Source organism: Oreochromis aureus, linkage group 10 (genome assembly GCF_013358895.1).
Source record: "Oreochromis aureus strain Israel breed Guangdong linkage group 10, ZZ_aureus, whole genome shotgun sequence".
In the NCBI taxonomy this organism is placed as follows: Eukaryota; Metazoa; Chordata; class Actinopteri; order Cichliformes; family Cichlidae; genus Oreochromis; species Oreochromis aureus.
Window position 1 is genome coordinate 11869874 of NC_052951.1, and position 21414 is coordinate 11891287.

At 39.6% G+C, this 21414-nt stretch overlaps 2 protein-coding genes across 3 annotated transcripts; one reads left to right on the top strand and one right to left on the bottom strand.

The window, feature by feature from the left end:
* Positions 1-733: 733 nt before the first annotated feature.
* Positions 734-7060, bottom strand: pafah1b2 (platelet-activating factor acetylhydrolase 1b, catalytic subunit 2). 2 transcript variants are annotated; one of them, XM_031752547.2, is made up of 7 exons: positions 6758-7060; positions 6460-6583; positions 5964-6045; positions 4824-4913; positions 4508-4624; positions 3947-4069; positions 734-3243 (listed from the first exon to the last, which is right to left on the bottom strand). In XM_031752547.2, the coding sequence occupies exons 3-7, from the start codon at positions 6042-6044 to the stop codon at positions 2965-2967; spliced, it is 690 nt and encodes a 229-aa protein (XP_031608407.1). In that variant the 5' UTR covers position 6045; positions 6460-6583; positions 6758-7060; the 3' UTR covers positions 734-2964. The 2 variants fall into 2 exon arrangements, with proteins under 2 accessions (XP_031608407.1, XP_031608406.1); XM_031752546.2 differs by having other exon boundaries at positions 6460-7060.
* A 2736-nt stretch (positions 7061-9796) lies between these two features.
* mpzl2b (myelin protein zero-like 2b) lies at positions 9797-15936 on the top strand. Its single transcript, XM_031752575.2, has 5 exons — positions 9797-10053; positions 13502-13671; positions 13869-14082; positions 14703-14865; positions 15662-15936. Exons 1-5 carry the CDS (start codon positions 9993-9995, stop codon positions 15807-15809), a joined length of 756 nt encoding a protein of 251 aa, XP_031608435.1. The 5' UTR covers positions 9797-9992; the 3' UTR covers positions 15810-15936.
* Positions 15937-21414: the final 5478 nt, after the last annotated feature.

Consider the following 21414-nt stretch of genomic DNA (forward strand, 5'->3'; position numbering starts at 1 on the left):
TCTCATATCGTTCATGAATAACATGAAGTCATTTTGAGCCGGAAAAACACATTCACGAGGTAAAAGCTGTTGTTGGCAAAGTGACTTTCATACATTCTTTATTTATTTATCGGGGTATAAAGTCTCAGTGACATTAAAAACGTGTTTTTCAAGCGAGATCAGGCCAAGAGGGCAGCAAAAATTGTGACAAATATAACTTCCAAGAAGGTCCCAGAAGCTCTGTCCATGAACAGCTTTTTATGTTAACATCGGGATCTTAAAGTGGATTCTGAATTTCACTGGAAGCCAGTGAACGGATGCAAGAACAGCTGTGACTATGGAGGACTGAGACGCAAGTGAAAAGTGAGTTACAATAATCAAGGCGGGAGAAAAATGTAACGTGCGCACAGTCACAGTTGAGCAGTGCACCTAATCTGTTTAATGAGTCCACACTGCAACCAAGTGCTGTTGAATTGTTACATTAGGGGGATAAACTTGGTGAAAGCAAACTAATTAAGCACTGAGAAGCTCTATGGAGCCAAGGAACAAGCAGTGAGCCTTATTAGCGTCTTTCTCAATTTGGTACTCTGATTAAATGGCTCCCTTTGTTGCTGTGTAACACTTACACACAGCACTGAAAAATACAGCGAATCCAGCACCTCAAATTCAGGTTTCCTCTAAATTCTTATTTTACAAAATAAATCATTATTTGCTGATGTCAAAGACAAAAAACCAAAAACAAAACACGATTAGGTCCTTGTTTTTATTATTTATTGGAATGCTTTACCTCAATAACATGACAATAAGCCAGAACAGTGCAAATACTGTGTCACAGCAAACACAGACTCCAGCCTACAAACATCATTCTTCCCCAACAACTTCATGTCTTATATACAACCTGGGTCATTTCATGACACTCACACAATCCGGTACCGGACACACTGTATACACCCGCCCTCATGAACGCTTAAGGCACGCACACGTACACCATTTATGTTCAACACGTCACACAAATGTGCAGAACTTAAGACAGCAGTAACGTTTGACGTCTCGATGCTCGACAGCAGACTCTCAGCCGCAAACAGTGTAGAACAGGCGGCTGCAGCAAGCTCACAGACAAAAGGTTTTCTTTACATGGCCTGTGATGCTTTATAGTAGTTAGCATGATTATAGTACTTAAGCTTAACCATGTGGCTACACTTTATCCCCCCCAAAAATATTCAATAACTACACCATGTAGAGAAGTAAGTTAGGATGGCAGGGTCGGGCAAAGGTCAACCACAAACACGACGGGCCACAAGTAAAGAGGAGAGAAGTGAGGAGGAGAGATTACGGTACATCTAGGTGTAAAGCAGGGAGAGGGAGAGAGAGCCGGTCTGAGAGTCTGAGTATGAACATTTGGATAACTGCAGTATGTAGCACATCAATCAGCCTGACTCAGGAATTACTCATGATCAGAAATACTTTAAAAAGAAAAAAACAAAAGCAGGACAGCCACTGGTTTTCTCCAATCTTCTTACTTTGCTTTATAAGACAAACAAAATCAAGTATACTGTTGCAGAAAAGCAGCACATTTTATGCATATAACCTATTTTAAAGACATTCAAATAATCTAATTAATGACGTTATTCCACAAACACAATGTAAACACTACTGCTAGCTCGGACAGAAGCTTCGTACTTTAGCAGAGAGGTTGGAGGTATTTTGGAAGACCTACAGATTACCAGAGAGGTGGATCGAGCAGCATAAATCTCACTAATGAATATGTAGCAATGTGTGACATTCACTGACTGAGTAATATAACAGAGAAGCCTTTTTACATTTAAGCTGAGGCTCAGTTTCAAACGAGCATGAAGCGAACAGCAAGATGTGGCTCGAGCTGAACACTTGTGCAACACAGGAACCAGAATAATTTTAATCTGCGTGCGCACGTGTGTGTGTGTGTGTGTGTGTGTGTAGCAGTGAATTAAGCAGTGATACATTTCATAGTGATTAACAGTTTCAAACAATAGTTACACATCGAGTTCAAAAGTGAACATTAAATAAACTAAGTGCTCTCGCTTCGCACAGTAGTTGTTTACGTACACAAAGACATAATTAGTGAACTGACAAAACTATTAGAGTGATTTAATATGCTCTATGCATTGCAGTGTTACACATTAAGCAAAAAAGAGTTAGTTCTTTTAGATACTGCTCACTGGTAAACATAGTGTGCATCTCAGCGCCATCTTCTCTGCAGCAGTGGCTTTTCATCTCGTGGACTGTTGAGGGGTAACTTGATTGATTCTTTATGATTTTTGGGAGATTTAATGACATTGGAGAGATTTAAGTGTAGTAGAAATATCTTTTTATACTAAAAACTGACTAATGAAAGTTTATTAGTACCTTCAAGGGAAGGATTTGGACCCCCTCTGAGTTGGAAACCACCACTCTTTGGTGTACTGGCCACACTCATAACATTGTCCAATGTTGACTAAGGTTCTGCCAGCTTAGTGCACGATGAGCACGGACATGTGTTTGACAGAGACACTTGCCAAGGAATTGTTTTGTGGATATTAAAACATGAAGGAATAAATTAGATGGTGCTTTGTGTTCCTGCAGTACAGGTGAGGGACAAAACACTCGTTTTATCCACGGGCCGAGATTAATTTGTGTGCACGTGCCACTGCAGTCCCTCGTGATCTCATTAAATCTAGTCTAAAATTAAGAGTTGCACGACCTTGGTGAATCCGTTTCACATTACTACTGCAATCACAGTGTCTACGTCGGTAATGAGGTCTCTCTCCCGCTTCACCACCTCTCCCACACCCAACCCTCTGTTCAAGAATGTGATCTCACACGCCACGTGGGCCCACTCACATCAGGTTTCTTCATCCCCCTGAGCGTGAGCCCTTCCTCCTTCAGGTACCAGGGGCATGTCTCAGCCACTGCAGCAGCAGCAGATGAGACATGCCTCTGGAGAAGTGTGCTTCGTGGCCGTAGCCCTCAAACCAGCGATGCTCGTCTCTCCTCTGGCGTCTCCTCAAGAATCTGCAGCAGCAGGTCACTGAGGGGCTTGGCCACAGAGTCGTAACCTGCTGAAGTAAGATGAAGGAAGTCAAACATGTCCTGAGTGCTGATGGTTCCATCGGAGTGGACGAACTCCCTGCTCACATCCAAGAGCTGAGCCTGGCTCAGCCGCGGCAGCCAGGAGCGCAGGTGAGCGTTAACAGCAGCGTTCTTCTCCCTGAGTGGGTTGGGTCGTTCCCCTCGAGGCAACAAACCCTGAGGACCACAGAAACAGCGCCAACTCATTTATTGAGATTATTATATTAAAGGAGACATATCATGCTCATTTCAAGCACCATATTTTTATTCTTGGACTCTACAAGACAAGCTCTACATGATTCACTGTTCAAAACACTCCTTAAGCACCTCTGAAAAAGCTGTTTTAGCTTCCTTCTCTCTCTTTAAGCCAAATATCTCCTGATGGATGCCTCTGAAACAAGATTTGAATAGCAGATGGTGGGAGTTCTGTGCTCAGCCAGAGTTATAACCATGTTCTTACTGACTTAACACCAATCCAATAGGAGAAAAAAACTGAGCTCTGAGCTCACATCGATGACTTGTACATGAGTAAAAGACATGTACTTTATTAGCTACACATGTTCAACCAATCTGTATGCAGACAACTTTCTGTTACCACAAACTAACATCAAACTGTGTGTCCACAATTATAGGAAACTAACTTTCCTCTGTCTGTTGGTTATATTGTGGCATCAACTCAGTCATTTTATTGAAGTCACCTGAAATCATATTCAAGTTGTGCGCGTATCACCACCTTAAAGAGCCTTTATGTTAGGAACTTTAACAGGAGCGCTTTATGTTATTGCTCAGGAAAAAATGTCAATATAATTAAAAGTTCTAGCTCAAAATATGAGTTTAAGACAAACAAGCAAAATAAGATGTAACATATGACTAAACTTACCAGGACAACTATCTTTGCCTTGGGGAGGCGGGTAGTGAGCAGTTCTGCAATGGCAAGAATTCCTCCTGCAACCTGCTCTGCTGTGTGCTCATAATTGTTGGTTCCTACCCACAACACCACCACCTGGACAAGAGGACAGACAATTTATTCACTTCTGCTAAACACGTTCAACCCTGCAGATTTTATATCAAAGCGAATGACATAACTTATGAGATACGACATCATTAATCAACATTTTGTTTTTTTAGAGCAATTAAGCCGAATGGATGAATATCAAGTTTAACAAAGATGTTAAACAGCATTGACTTCTGCCGAGGTCAGTACTGAAACTTGCACTTATAAAGAAAGAGCTCAAGATCTACATTAAAAAAATCCACCTGTCAACAAAGTTTCATAGACTTTCAACACAGATACAGGCTGTTGCCACTTCAGTGTTCTCCAAACACTGTCACTAAACTCAAGACACAGAGGTCAGAGTATGTGAGATGTGAAACTGTGGACATCAGTGTGGATGCATTATACTGTCCTCATCTGCCTTTCTGTTAGCGGGGCTCGTCTCACCTTGGGGCGAATGTTCTCCAGCTCTCCATTCTGCAGCCTCCACAGTACGTTACAGGTGGTGTCCCCGCCAATGCCAAAGTTGAGCGCGTGAAGAGGGGAGAACAACTCCCTCCACACCTTTGGACAGAAAACCACGAATCTGCATTTGAGTCAGGTCGATTATGATAACTAGTGCGTCATCAACAAACATCAACAGTGAGCAAAGACAAACGTATGACTTTTATTTGCTGTCTTTATTGTGCAATTCAAGACACATGAATCACATCCAGATGTGTCCTGTTTAATTTAACAATGTTTTCTAAGACTTTACTCTGACCTCATACTGATGCATTAGTTGTACCATGGAATCCCCCACAAAGAGCACGTCTGGCTCAGCATCCTTGCACTCCTGTACAAACCTTGAATGCTGTAAAAACACAAGAGAGCTGGTGATATAGTGCATGACAGACCAGATAAATACAAGAACATCTTCAATTTATTAAAAATAAACCCCTCTCTGCTTGATTCTGAGAACTTGCCCACTGATGTAAAACTTTGCATTTTGACTCTCTAAATCTGAGCGGTATGATAACACTCATGAGCCATCAGAGTCAAATTAAAAACCCTCAAGCTTGTTATAGGTGAGATGCATCTGGTGCCCCATCTGATAGAGAGCTCCGAGTAAAGCAGACTGTCTCAGTGACCGCCCTATTAGCTTTGGTAGGATTAACTTTGTGCAGACTTTCTAGAAAGATCCACTAAACAAGCCAAACAAGGTGATGCACTGAAACAAACAAAGTCTTCTCAGTGACTAAAAATTGTGAGCACATGGTTGATATTTATTTAGTGGCCTTTTCTTTGAGTCAGATCATGAGCCTATAACTAATATAATAAATATTATCAACATTATCATCCATTCTTATTCAGACACTAATATTATTAAGAAGATCAAAACATCAACTGACAACACTAACTGGCTTCACGGGATTGCAGCACAGTCATAAACATCTGTGTTTAAGAATTAGAAATAAAAACATAATCTAAGACTAAGGTCACCAAATCGAAGCGATGTCTTATGGTGGTGCATCGAATAACATGAGAAATGTATATTACACTAAGCTTTAGTTTACTTTACAAGAGTTCTCAGCAATAAAAGTCTCACAGCACCAGCCTCCTCTCCATCGTAAGAACTCCAAATGTCACACAGAAACTCCTGATGGGGACAGCGTGCAAAATTTAGAAGACTCCTACTTATCAAAACCACACATAGGTGCAGATCCAAAGTGCCATCCCATCTGTATTGAATTATACAACTGGTTTTATTTAAACACCGACTTAATACTAACAATTACCATGGAAACACATAAGGGAACTATCTTTGATAAATAATGCACATCATTCAGACCGCCTCCATACATGAGAAGGATATGAGGTATTCATGATAATACATAGTGAATGTTTACAACACTAACAATACCTGTGACAGCCACCGTCCATCTCCTTGAACATCTTCTACTGGCTGAGGGACTGCAGCTGGGTTCACGTCATCCCCACTCATCCTGAAAGAGATCCTAGCGCTTATTTACACAGGCAATAAACATGGTGCGACCTACAGGAGGGGGAAGGACGTCATGCTGATGCAGGGCACAGAGGAAAGCATCTGCACCACCTAGCAGAAAGCAGCGGGGTGATGCAGCGGCTTAACGTTTCGGGAGCAGACAGACTGGCCTAATGCGGATTGCAGGCCACTCTCGCTCTCAGTGCGGGTGTTTAGAGATCACAGAGCAGATCGCATTAACTCCGCTAGGCTACTGTTTATCTGACGTTAGCTTGTTAGCTGCTTGCTAATGACTGGAGACTGTTGTGGCTGCATCTCTGATACACGTCTGTCGTGCTCGTCGTTAATTAGAAAATAAACATATAAAAACATTTTTTTTAAATGAAATTACTTATTTATTTACAAGACAAACTACCTGGCAGGGTGTCACTTGTCGGCTCTCCTGGTTGACCCTTAACTTTTTATTCCCCGGCTTCGCTGCACCGCTGTCAGGGAGTCGACGCGTATGATGCTCGCTAGCAAGTGTTAGCAGCCTCGAGCTAGATGAGACAACAAAAGGTGTGTCAGAGGGAAAGCACAGAGATCGTTCCAGTGGCAAGAGTGCCCGCTCGACACCACCAGGCGTAACACCGATGGAAGGAAGAGTGGATTCTTCCGAGCTCAAAGTCTTATCGGTGCTATCATGCACCTGACCTAAACCCGGGCACAGCTACCTTCTGTAATCTGCGGAGGTCGCTGACACCAAAACACAGCACCGAGGGGAGGTTTTTCCTCAGGAGAAACCGCAGGGCAAAAACACACCACCGCAACAGCTGATCCCGCGAGGAATCATGGGTAGGTGGTCGCGTGTTTGAACAACTTCGCATTTTTCTTCCAGTGCAGACAATGAAATTATATCTAATAGTTTAACGGTGATAGTTAGTGTAAGGCCAGCCATGAAGACATGCTCCTATGTCTGAGTACGTCGTGCAGTTTAGTTTTCGGAGTGCGACGGTGATCTCTCATTGATCCCGGCCCAGCGTCAGCTGACCGCAATGCATCACGGTCACGTTAGAGCAAATGCTGCATTCTAGTACTGTGGAAAACACAGGAACTAAAACATTCCTGCTCTCTGGCCGTAGGTCTACATTTGGCGGAAATATGCTTTACATCAGTAATGTCAAACCACCACTAGCCCACCAGTGACCACCACCACATACACCCCGCTTTGATCTTAAGTGGGACAAACAGTGAACCCCCCCTTTCTGTTAGTGTAAGTTTACCTGTACTCTGAGTACTTAATATATGAAAAAGAAGTGCAATTTCAATAGTATGTTGAATTTTTTCTAGATAATATAGAAATCCTACTGTAGTAAATAAAAGACATCTGTCAGCAAGACTTTTTGGGCTTAAATGTTAGCAAAAAGAAATTTGTAAAACTACTTAAAAAAACAAACAAACTGGTAGCTCACCGCCCAGGCTGTCGTGTAACTATAAAACAGAAAGTTTAAAACAAACAATAACCCCCCACAGAAATTTCTATATCAGCTAATGAAAAAACAAGAACTATAATAAAAAACAGTTAATCTTTATCTACCTTTCACATTTTCCAAAAATAGAAAATTAGGAATAAAAAATAAAAGACAAGACTAAGACTGTGCAAAAGAGAATTCTACCACAAATGAGTACAAAACATTTTAATAAATGTCATTAATGAATCTAAGAAACAGCCGCAAGAAGGTCTGATACAGAAATATCTGTGTAATCCTATGTTCTGACAGGTGTGTTCACCTGTCACTAAAAAGGAGAGCTGTACAGTTGTTTAGACTAGGAGTGATTTCTTGAAGTGTTCAGCGCGGCTGAATGAGTCTGAGGGAGAGTGGGCTCTGCAGTCTCTTTAGTGTGTGGCTAATGGAGCGGGAGCAATGGTTGTGCATGATGATCAGTTTGTTCAGTGACCTCCTGTCCCTCACTGACTCAAACACCTCCAGTTTCCGACTAAACAAACCGAGCCTCAGTCATTGTTAATGCAGATTTTCTTTTTTCAGTGTAAGCATTCTTCATGACTCCTGAAGAGCCTGTGGCTTTTTCAGTAGCAGAAATTATCTTTATAATAGCCTTTCTTTGTTCCTGGGAAACTTTGAGGTTGCTTTTGTTTGGCTGACTTTTACATTTTACAAACTGGCAGATAAGACATGCTAAAAATATATCCTGGGACATTTATTTAAACAGAAATTGTCTTTACTTTGATTTCACATATGACATGATTTACCATCACTAAAACCTCTTTAAATTCTTTTAGTTCTTCCTTTATTTTCTCCTGTTTGTATTATGTTTCTATAATGCCTTTTCCCTCTTAATCCTTACATTGCCCAGCAAAATGCCCAGCGGTGTTTGTTAACCAACTGAAACAGTCCACTGCTTTTCTGCGTGTGTAGACGTGCCCTGAAAGCTCAATGAAAGGTTTGAAAGAAGTGTCGCTACTCTAAATAACTCATACCAAAATGAACCACCAGATGGAGCCCCTACACATCTCTGCTTAAGTTTTCAGTAGATCAAACCAAGCCACCCATACCAGCTAAAATACCCCGCACAGGACAACTGATCCATGCCAGAACTCCAGGATTTATGTTTTCCATTTCATTTATCACTCATATTGTCAGATGCTATTTTTTATATAATACGTTTATCTCCTAAAACATAACTGGAAGACCTCTGAAAGTAAATAAACCATTATGAATTTCCCTCATTGTCAGAACTTTTTAATTTATTGTTTTGTCATTTTTTAAATCAAGAATAGCTAAACATCAATTAAACTCAAATGAACAGTACCTATCATCGGATTAGCTTTGTAAGTATTTGTTTGTTTGTGAAGACAAATCCTGAAGGATATCAAATTTATCAGTAAATAGATAAAGCCTCAAAATGAGGTTTTTACAAACACTGACATCCTCTTTACAAATTTACTGATACATTTGGTATCCCAGACCATAATTTGTAAAGCTATAGTGAATGTCTTACTTGGATTTGGTGTGTAGACCACAGGTCCACTGCAACATGCGCATTACATTGGGTGGAGGAAGACAGACTCAGTTGTAATGACATTAGTTGCCTGGTCAGACCTAATTGGAGAGCTTCTGATTCTGCTGTACATTGTATTATATTATAAAGTTATATACTCATCTAAGTATGCATTAGCATAACTACATTTTTAAGACAAGACTAGGACATAGACTGTATGTAAAAGCTGGATGTAGCTACTGTTAGAAGGAGCGAAAGTATGATGATAGCCTGTGTAATATAATATCTCTCAGTATCCATTTTGACAGCAAATCTTGGTATTATGGTGTAAAAATGTAAATGTGTCTATCTAACCTTAATTGCACAAAGAGGTAACTTCTGATTGGACCACTTCCAAACTTGTAACCATTTTCTTTGGATTTCAGTTAGTTCAGATTGGACCCTGCCTCTTGCCCTATAATAGCTGGGATATTATAGGACAAGAGCCCCTCCACGCAAAGTGCTGTAATGCTGATACCTCTTCCTTTCCAACTCTGGGTGCTGGGATTAATTTTCAGATAGTTTTTGACTGACTGGAGGAAGCAGTTTGTCTTCAGGGCGTTTTTTGTTGTCTTATTTACTGTTTTCTATAGCGGGTTGGTAAGTTTTAGGTGTCTCACGCATTTAGCTGTGTAAATAACTGGATGTGCTCTTAGAAAAAGGTGCAGCTGTCTGGAGTAAAAAGAACGCAGGGTTTTAAATGTGTCAAGTTTCGACTCAGCGGCTGTGAGATTGCATGGGCATGTGTTATGCAATAGGCAAAACTCCGCCTACAGGTGCGCTGAGGTTTTCACTGTCCAACAAAACGGCTCAGTCCTCTGGCAGCGATAGTCGCGATCTGGACTCTAATAAACTTTCATGAAGGGATTTATACAGAGGAATTAATCAGGTGGAGTTAAGGTAGCATAAATGTTTGATCGTATGTGTCGGATATTACCTCTGCTCCTGCTGGGAGGATTCTTCCTGACAGGTGAGTTTTAGGAACTTCCGGGAGGCACATCGCATTATTAACGTGGTTCACAAACAAGACAACCGTGTTTAATAAAACGAAACACAACAAATCAAGTTCGGAAACTTATTTGGCCTCTGAGCTGTAAAGCCTGTGTTATTCTTTGGGCGTTCACGGTGTAGTACAGAGTATAAAGTACACTTACGTGTACTGCGACCAGTTTCTGCCGCCTGTAGCAGGCGTTGATAAGACTGTGTTTGGATTTGAAGCCATGGATTATTTCTTTGTATTAGATTATACTTTTAACTGACCTATCACTTTATTAGGTACACCTGTTCAGCAGCTTGCTAACGCAAATATCGTGTCAATCATATGGCAGCAGATCAAAGCAATTAAACTAAAAAACGGGAAGAAACGTGACCGTGAAAGTGGCATTTTTGAAATGCTTAGACCAGACAGGCTGGTCTATCTCAGAAACTGCAATGGTCTGAAAAAGAAGGCATATCCAGTATCCGTCAGAGGAGAATAATGGGCCACTACCTTAAGTTTATATGAAGGCAACAGTAACTTAAAATAACCACTTGTTACAACCAAGCTGTGCAGAAGAGCATCTCTGAATGCACAACACATCAAACCTTGAAGCAGATGGGCAGCAGCAGCAGAATACCACACTGTGTGACACTCCTGTCAGCTAAGATCAGTAAACTGAGGCTACAAGTTGCACAGCCTCACTAAAATGGGACAACAAAATACAGACGGGTATGATGAGCCTCGATTTCTGCTGTGACCATTCAGATGGTATTCGACGTAAACAACATGAAAGCATGGATCAGTCCTGCTTTTTATCAGTGATTCAGCCTTGTGGTGGTTTAATGGTATGAAAGAAAGAATTTCTTTGCGCACTTTTGGCCCCTTAGTACTAACGGAGCGTCGTTTAAACACCACAGTATTGTTGGTGACCATGTTCATCCCTTTATATGACCACAGCACTCATCTCCTGTTGGCTGCTTCTCAAACTGATCTCAAACTGTTTTCTTGAAAATAACAATTCACTAGCTAGGACCACATCCCCACTTTAGGTTTCACAGCATTTCTAGTAGATAATGGCAGATGGCTTGAGCATAAATTGAGGCTGTGGTTTGGGGAAAGCCTGAGAGTTGACTGGCAGCGGCTCTCAGGCCAGGCAAATCCCCGTGTACCAATGAAAAGTGAATGAATTGAAAAAGGAAGGGATGGAGGGGGGGTGGGGCACGAAAATGTACAGCTTGTAGTGCCGAGAGGGTCGAACTACAATGAGTTCACTCTACCTAATAGTCTCCACAGTCACTGAATCTGAATCCATCTTTGGGATGTGCTGGAAGAGGAGATCATCACGCATATGCAGCTGACAAATCTGCAGCAACTGTGCGATGCTGTCGTGTCAGTATGGACCGAAATCTCTGAGATTGTAGAATCTATGCAGCAAAGAATAAACACAGCTGTGAAGGCAAAAGGGGGTCCAGCAAGGTACACCTTAGTATTAGTAAGCTGTACCTGATGAAGTGCCCAGTGGCTATATATGCCACACATACCATTACTATCCACAATTCATGCCTTAATCCATGCAAGTAATTTCATTACTATTTATTTGTTAAAGAAGGAAGAGTAACAGTCTCTAAACAAGCTGTCAGCAGTGTCCTTATGTTTGTGTATTTTTCTGTTGTTAGTTGAGGTATAAAATATAATAGTTAAACTTTTTTGTGGATATTTAAAAAAGAAAAATCAACATGCCGTACATGCAATGTGTCAGTTTGACTGTAGACATTTGAGAATTACTATTTAAAGGCTTCAGCAACAGCTGTAATTTTTACAATCGAAAGCCAAACACTGTGAAAAAGCTTCTTGTGTAAGAACAGTTTATATAAAAGAAGAAGTCAGAGCCCCAACTTTCTATATAAAATGACATAATATATTTTAAAAATAAATATATAAATATGTATACATTTACCTTTATTGTGGCTTCCTTTTGTTTCACTGTGTTTCTCTGTATGTTGTCTGACTGTTTTTAAGAATGCCAGTCATTCAGCTTCCTTTTCGCATATCATTCTGAGCAACTGATGCCAAAATCCAGTTGAACCAGCTGCTATTGGCATTTTCTTCTGTGTTTCGAATGTAAATCTAAGCCATATGCAACATGGATTTTGCATTCTTGTTTAACTAACATGTGATATGTGAGCTGAACAGTGTTTGATCATACAAAGTCATCTCTATATCTGACATGTGAGCAGGAATCTATTCAACATTTTAGAAAACATCTTTAGTATTAATTAAAAAAAATCCAGGTTTGCAGTGGGATTCTTACTTTTAAACAGGAAACTTGCACTAACCTCTGACTGCAGGGTTGTCTGATGTGTGATCCCAATACTTTTGTTTTTTCCAATTAGTTTTCATTTTTTCTCTTTAAGTCAGCTTAGTTTCAGTAAGTTGCGCAGAGTGAAGTTAGTTCTCCAAGTTTACGAAATAGTTTCAGTTGTGTTTTTTTTTTTTTTTTTCCAAAAGTTAAATTTGATTTTAGTGAATTAAATATTTTTTCACTTCTGGTTTAAGTTTTCAGCTTAGCTTTAACTAACAATATTAACCTTGGTCTGTAAACACAGCGGATACATTGACGGGGTGTTCCCACACTCTCGACCATGGAGGAGATAATTGAGAGGAGAACTGAAATTAACCTTGTTTGTATTTGAAATTTATCAGCTGTATGCTCCCACAGAGCCTTGGAAAGGGTTGATAAGTTTTTCAGTAATTCAGATTAAATAGTTATATATAGGTGTGTGTGTATACATATATATGACTTACCTACTCTACTATTCTTTCATTAAGGTTAATGTGGTTTCTTAAGTTTTATTCTTCTGTCTGTGTTGAACTGCTTCCTTATTTACCAGGGATCTGTTAACCATTATACTAAAGAGCATCACATCCCATTAATTTAGCATGCAAAGAAATCCTGTGTCTTACTGGTGCTGGAAGTCTCTGAAACTTCCATCTTTCATCTGCACCATATCACTAAAATCTGAAACATCCTAATGTGTTTATTACTTCCAGGCTGGACTATTGTAATTCATTATCATCAGGTTGTTCTAAAAGTTCCCTAAAAGGGCTCCAATTAGCAGATCTTGAGGTAGATTAACACTAACCTCATAGTAGGTGTGCAAGTACAGATGTTGTTAAATTACAATTTGCTGTGTTCGTTGTTGTACTGGCAGACATGTAAAACCACAGTCAGGTCACATAGGTTCAAGCAGTGCCTGTGGAATAGATCGTCATGTCGTTGCCATAAGAAAGTAACAGACTCACATTTTATTTTGAAAGGCAGTAAAGGTCTGAGGCACATGACATGGTGTGTCAAGGACATTCCTGCGGTTAATGAAATGGGCAGTTTGAACTACTAACTTGAATCTTGATTGTTCTCATTTGGTCGTGTTTATTTCAGGTGTGCGGGATGTTACTGGGATCGAAATTAGAACGGAGAAGGAAATGGAAGCAGTCAACGGGACGGATGTGAAACTAAGCTGCACCTTCAGTAGTACTCATCCAGTGACTCCACGTTCTGTCATAGTATACTGGAACTTCCAACCCCTGAATTCAAAACCTGGCGAGTCTGTGAGTATAAAATAGATTTTTTAAAATGTCATGAAATTCAGCCCATAAGACTTTCAAATAATACCTAATTTCTTCCTCTCAATTTCAGTCTTGTATTAGCTTCTAGTTTTATATGCTTAGAGTTTCCAGTGTGTGTTAATATTTTCTATTTCTGCACTTCCTTTTTTCTTTTGTCATTTTCTGTAATGTATGTGCAGCTGTTTTACTACCAGGATGAAACGCCTCACCCTCCAACGTCTCCGCAGTTCAAAGGGCATGTAGTGTGGTCGGGAGATATCATGAGAAAAGATGCTTCCATCACTCTCAAGAACGTGAATCCAACTTTTAATGGCACCTACAGCTGCCACGTGAAAAACCCTCCAGACTTTCAAGGCAATATTGGAGAGATCAACCTCAGAGTGGTCAACAAAGGTTAGACTATTGGACCTCAATACCAAAAATGACACCTCGTGGATTGAATTATATAATTTATGATTTGCTACACAGTTTGTTATCTGCTAAACAATCTGCTAAACTGCTAAAAACAAATAAAGGAAGACTTTGAAAACATCAGGTCACAATGATCGAAAAAAGTCATGCTCGATATCTTTCCTGATCTGGACTGGATGATGTGCTAGGAGCAGAAAAAAAATGCCACATTTGATGGAAATTAAAATGATTAATCCACAGAGGGCTGCATTCAAAGACAGAAAAATACAGCAGGCTGGTCCATTTGGCCAAAATTTCATTGCAGTAACTTCAAATGGTGGTCAGTAGTTTGTAGGGCACTTGTGATATTTGTATGTCTATATATTAGAATAAGTCTTTTAAAGACTGATGCGTTGCATATATGACGATTCTGTTACTTTTGAGAGTAAAGGTTTGACTCATTCATCGCATCGTTATCAGAAGCACTACAGCGAGTAAAAAGAAACACTTAAAATAAATAGAGAACATTTTAGTATGTGTCATGTGATTGAATGAAGCAGGACAGTGTGATTAACCACTGGGTCGCTCATTCATCTTTACTTTGTCTTCATTCTTGCTCCTAGTGTCCCTCTCTGAGATAAGTTTGCTGGCGATCATAGTTGGAGGTGCCTGTGGTGTAATCCTGCTCATTCTCACTATCTTTGTGGCAGTGAAGTTCTACAAGAAAAGGAGGAGGGGAAATGACATTGAGCTGCACGAGCACGATTTCAAAGACTCAACTGTGTGGTGAGGGCCAGAGAACTCTGTCTTTTGGGACTGGTGTGGACTCTGGTTGGCTGTTGGGTTGATTTTGCTGGAGGAGATGACTAATAAGGATAAGGGCATCTTCTTCTATGTTTTTCTTCTGTCGTGAACATCTTGAATATTAATGGTTTTGGTTTTTTTTATTCAGTTATTTCAGTATTAGAGCTCAAACACCCGTTCCAGTCTGTACACTTTTGTCTGTGTGTATATACTATTGAGACTTTTTTTTTTTTTTACAAAGTTGGTCCTGATTGTGACTACTGAATACTTTGTAACAGAATTTTTTAAATGTAGGTTATGAATTGTAATCATGGTTGGTTTTTATAATGGTGGTTATTAATACTTGTTCACAGCAGCAGTTCTAACTGAATGAGTGAAGCTGTTTTTCTGTATAATCTTTAGCATTTTACCATTTAGTTAGCATCTTTCAATCACAGCTTATTTTACTGTAAATTTTATAGATGTAAATTTTAACTAGAGCAGCTTTTTGAGGTAATTGTACACAGTCTTCAACATAAAGAAAATCTGATACTGCTGCAGTGAACTGAGTTAAATGCGCTCTGCTGCCTGCTACTAATGGGTTACGTTACAGCTTTGGCAGATAAAAGCTGTCTGGGCAAAATCTTCTGGGTGTCTCCTTTTCTGTATATTTTTTTTGCTGAGGTAAACCAGTGTCTTTTGTATATTTGCTTCCCTTTTGATTGAAGCCAGTATCCCACAAATAGTTCTTCTCATTGCATCTGTGTTTGTGTGTGACTGTTTGGTGGGGGTGCTTCAGCAAACCCGAGGAGGCAGTGCATCTGACAGGGTTGAAGGAGAAAAAAGAGGTTAGTTCAGACGACGAAGAGTCTGAGCCCAGCAGTGGAGATGATGACGACGACGATGATGACGACGATGACGACGATGATGACGACGATGATGATTAGATAGATGCATTTTTCTTGAGTAGCCTTTTCATTGTTCATTCACACAACTTTGTTGGGCTGATCATGTGGATGTGATGCATTCAGAAAGTTTTGTGACCGCCAATAAAAAGCAAAAACTTTTTCTGAAGGACTCTCCCCGTGCACCTCTGGACACCCCCACCCCCATTGAAGTGTACAGCGGGCAAATCAGGTAAAGCTTTTGCTTTTCATCTGTACAGTCATGAAAATTTTGTGAGCTCCCACTTTGTAATTTATTTTGCTTTTTCATATTACGGCATACTGCACATTACAGTAAATGATAAAGTAGTTCCCAATCAGTTTTGTGCAAATATAGCATTGTGCTTCCAAATATCTGCCCACTTCTTAAAAAACAAACAAAGTTGTGATATTGTAAAACGTGAGTAAAAACTGAGAAAAGCAGTGATTTGCAAATAAGTTAAAGCTTTTATTTATTTGGAAAAAAAATCCCAAAAAAGCAAACGTTGACATGTTGACAATGCTGGTTTGTTTTTAAGACTCTTTCATACAGCTTCTTCTTTTTTTTTTTCTTTCTTCTTTTCTTTTCTTTCTTTCCTTTTTTTGCCTCAAAGCACTTCCATGTTTTATACTGTCTATGGATAAACTGAGCTTTTTTTTTCTTCCTTGCCAAAAAGCTTGCATTTGCAGACAGAACATCTCGACCAATGACATTTCAGCTGAGAAAATCAAGCGTGTTAAGCTCCTAGCCTTAAACAGAAATCATGTGCAGGTTACAGTTGGCTAAGCTCACTCCTTTTTAACTATTACAAATTATTTCCACTTCCCAATGTGATGCACCAACCAAAGCTGACTGATTCCAGCTTTTTCTGCACGAATAAAGAACTTACACAACTATTTCAGTACTCCACATACATACTCCAGTATACAGGCACCGATGTCTGAAATGTGTTGAGTTGTCATTTCATTTTTTAATAACTGGGACAAATAAATGCCAGACTTGTTCACTGTACTGTTTATGATCGCTATGTTGCTTTGTTGTTTGTTGTTTGTGTAATCTCATTGGGGATTTCTACTCAAAAACTGGACATGTATTGCCCTTCTGGGGTGTCCATGAATGTTTACTGTTAAATAATTGAACTGTAGATGTGTAAAGTGTAGGCCCTAGTAAAATGTTTCATTGCTAACACTGCCCCTTTGCCAGTGTAGAAAGTGCTTATCTGTGCTGCTGCCACAAAAATGTGTGTCTGCATAGATTTCTTTCTGAAAGTTCACCAACAGGTTTATGAGCAATGACTACTGTTTACTTCATGGACAACTAGCAAGTTTGTGTTCTGCTTTTTGTATAAAAAGTGTAAAATAAAATTTTCTGTTCAGCGACTTTTGAATGAAGTTTTGTTTTGTTTTAATCATAGAAGGGATCAGTGTGTGTACAGAGAGGCTCGATATTAACAGCTCAGTAGCGTGGGAGAGAATGCAACATACCAACTGCCAGCCACTCCTCAGTGTGTGTGTCCACATGACACTGAGTTACTGTAAGTCACTCTGCCCTAGAACAGTTGATTGCAGCTTACAGTTTGTGCTGGAAAGTCACTTTGATGTTTTCTGTGTCTTGAAATAATTTGAAACACTCTCACTGGGACAGTTATTGAAAGGATATTGGTGACTTTACTTTGACACTGCTCACAGAGAGCATAAATTCACAAAAACATCAAACAGACGTGGAACACATCACTGGTAACTTGAATGCTCATTTTTTATATTCCTGAAATTGAATTACGTTGTCCATTTATTACCTGTTCTGTTCATATCTGTCCTACGATAAACCTAACTCGAGTTGCTGGAACAATATTAGTTACTAAGGCGAGGTGGAAAGACTGGGACATGCAGGAACTTGCCTGGAATTGTCCAAGCTTGTCAAAAACCCCATCTGTCTCCCTACCGATTCATTTTTTCATTTTATATTGTGCGGTGTATTTGTCATCATTGAAAACAACTCGCTGAACCGCTTTACTTTATTCTTTGTCATTAGACCCGTGTAAGTGTACCATATTTGACAATCACAGAACCACATAAAATTGCTGTGCTGTTTTTGCTGTGAGAGATTAACTTACCTCTCATTAAAAAAATAATGTTTTGGTGTGATTTGACAGTTTAGTGGCTAAGTTGGGTATCAAACGGGTGCAAATGTTTTGAACTCTAGTTGGATTCTCTGCTGGGTAAATAGTTCCCGTCTTTTCCCTCTGCCGATGTCAGATAAAGTCATTGTGGCCAAACATATCGACTCTGGTCTTGTTTTTTCAAAGGACTTTGTTCAGACGCAACTTTGTAAACCTAAGCCTGGCTAAGCTTTTCACATGCTAACTGAAACCTTTTCACTGCTGCTTTTTGTACATATCATTCTAACCTTTCTCTTTTCACATGTAAATATATCTGTGAAATGCACTTTATGAAGTAAGCTTACCTTTTTATATAACTGTACTTACAGCTGTCAGAAGTATATGTACACTCATCATGGGCATGAATGTCATAGTAATTTGGGGCTTTTAACGATTTTTTTGTTCATTTTCTAGGATGGAATGACTACACAGTAAACATTTTAATTAATGTAAAAAAACAAGAATTAGGTGCACAAGTTGGAATTTATTTTGGAGAAAGTGTACATGTGGGCTCAAAATAAATATATACACTCACACAAGGCTCTACAGTGTTTTATAACTTGACAAGGCCAAGGCCTGTTAACGACTCATTGCTGATTATGAATGACTATAACTTGTAGTTTCTCTTTGCCAGCATAAAAAGGATTTGTCTGACAGCACTCACTGGATTGGCCAATATTTACCAGGAAACTGGTTAGCCTGTTCAGCAACAACCTAATAACCACCAAGGCTCAATACTGCAACAAAGTGGAAACTGCTGGATCACCAGCATCACTGTCCACAGTGAAGTGAGTTTCACATAGCCACAGGCTGAGCAGTTATCCACCAAGAAAGAAGCTCCTGCTCCGAAACTGAAAGCTTCAAGCTTGACTGAAATTTGCAGCTGCCCACAAGGACAAGCCAAATGACTTCTGGAGAAAATGTTTTATGAGAGTGAAGTAAAGGTGAGACTGTACCAGTTGTCAAGCATGGCAGTGGTATAATCATGCTCTCACGCCATTTTTCTTTAAGTGGTACAGATACATTACACAAAGTGACTGGAATAATGAAGAAGGAATACCTCCAAATTCTTTAGCTTCACCTCAAATCAACAGCTAGACAGTTGGAGCGTGAACACGGCTGCGTACATTACATCAAAACTGGTTTTGGAATGGATAAAGCACACTAACATTAAGCTGCTAGAATGGCCTTCCCAAAGCCCCAGCCTCAACCCTGTTGAAAATTTAACAAACTAAAAACAAAAAATCAGGTCAGTTCAAGAAAACCAACCAATTTAAACAAGCTCTACCAAGTCTTCAGAGATGAGTGGTCAAATATCCAATTAGATTTATGGCAGAAGCTTGCTGATGACTACCAAAAGCATGCGGTTGCAAATAGCTAAGGAAATTTTACCAAATATTGTGGGGATGTTTGTATATATTTGGGCCTGTGTGCATACTTTTGACCCTGTGTTAGCATTTGACCCAAATTAGCATCACATTCATGCAGCAACCGAGGAACCACCAAGACTCAAGCCTGAAACATTATGGAAACTGCTGAAACACCAGCGTCACTGTCCACAGTAAAGCAAATGTCATGTAGCCTCGGACCGAGAGGGTATCGAACAAGAAAGACACAAGAACTATGAGTGTATGCAGAGCTGTAGTAAGGCTAACAGGAAAGGATTTTTACTTGTACTGAAGTGTTTTTACAGAGTCACGTGTTTTGCTGCAGTAAATCCAGATACCAAGATTTTCTTTTAAAAGCCTGAGATAAACTTTAAAACATCTGCAAGTCATAATGCATTATGTAACAGACATGTCTACCGGTAAATACAATATGATTATGTTTTGTACTGGCTGTAAATTGACGTGCTCTCTGTGTAGTTACAGTCATCCTGCACAGGTCTGCAGTAGCTCTCTGTCTTCCTGCAGCACAATGCTGTTGTTTTTTTCCCTTATTGCAGTTCTGGAAGAGTTCCCGCTGCTGCTGCATTGATACTCCAGTGGAGGGGCCTGCAGAGGAGAGCAGTGAGCCTGCAGCCTGCCCACGTTATCTCGCATCCATGAAACATCTCCAGTCTACCTGCTGTGACCTTGCACCAAACCTTACCTACCTGTACGGGTTTAATAATGGAGGCGTGACTAATCCACATCAGTAATCACTGTTAGTGTATATTTGAAATCCTATGATTCTCTTATTCATGACGTACGTGGGATTACTCCATTCAGCCTCATGCTGTTTAAACAAGCACAAAGAAATAACTTTGCTCACTCAACTTCTTATGAATAATACTTTAGTTTACATACCAACACGCATGCAATGTCAAGCCTACTGAATGTATCATATACTATAGAAATAAGAGTAATAACACAATATTTCTATTGCTGACTATCTGAAGTTTTTCACAACTAACACAAAACATTAATGTATTTTAAAGAGTGTATGAACTTGTAAATTAAGAAACAGAAAAGATGCAGTTTGTTATTCCCCCCAAATAACACCTTTCTCAATAATGACAGTATCAACTTGTAAATAAGAAAACACAGTTATTAGCATTTAAGGCAAATACTTGCAGTTTAAAGCCCTTGGAATCGTAAATCTCTCCATTTTTTTTCTTGTAAACAGAAAAAGAAAATTTAAAAAAGCTCTATCAGCAGCGGAAAACAAGCATGCATGGAGGTGAGCGAATGTGAGTTGTCCCTGTGTCCTCTATCTGTCCAGCTGTACCTCGACTCAGGTGGCAAGCTCTGTCACATGGTCTCTGCTGCATCCTCCTTAAAACTCACAAATCTCTCTCTTTCTTCTTGAACCACAATGAAGCTGCATTTTTTTTTTGTATTTGAAAAACTTTTTGTGACCATAGAGGCACCTAACAGATGGAGTCTGACAGGCAAATAAATTTAATTGAGCCAGGTCTAAAATAAACCAATCAAATCTGTAAGTTAAGTGCTAAGCATTTTCTGCTGTGGTGAATAGTGCTGACATAAGGCATTGCTGAGCTGTTGTTGACTGATGGTCTTTACATTTATGGCAAAGAAGCTGTCGTGCTTTAAAAAAAATGACTGTACACACTCTTGTATCATAATGGACTTGCAGCTGAGTTTTAACAGATTAAAGAATGAAATAACAATACACTAGATAATGTGACTTTGTATGCACTAAATAAGGCATACTGCACATTAAACATAGCTATTCACAGCTCTGAATGGTAATGCGATGCAAAAAATCTTCACCTTACAAGACAAAACGACAGAAGAAACAAAATACGAGCAGCTTTCAATCATTACAATTAAAAGAATATGACATTTTAAAACAAGTCCATGCAAATAAGAAGCTACTTTACTGCTCTCCTCACCCATTCTAAATCTCTCATGTTGGAAAATACGGTGTTACCCATGAAAGAATGATGAAAGAACTGTTTATGATAGGAGCTTTTAAGTGTGTGTCTTACAGGAGACCTGGGGGATCTGTGGTTACGTACCCAACCT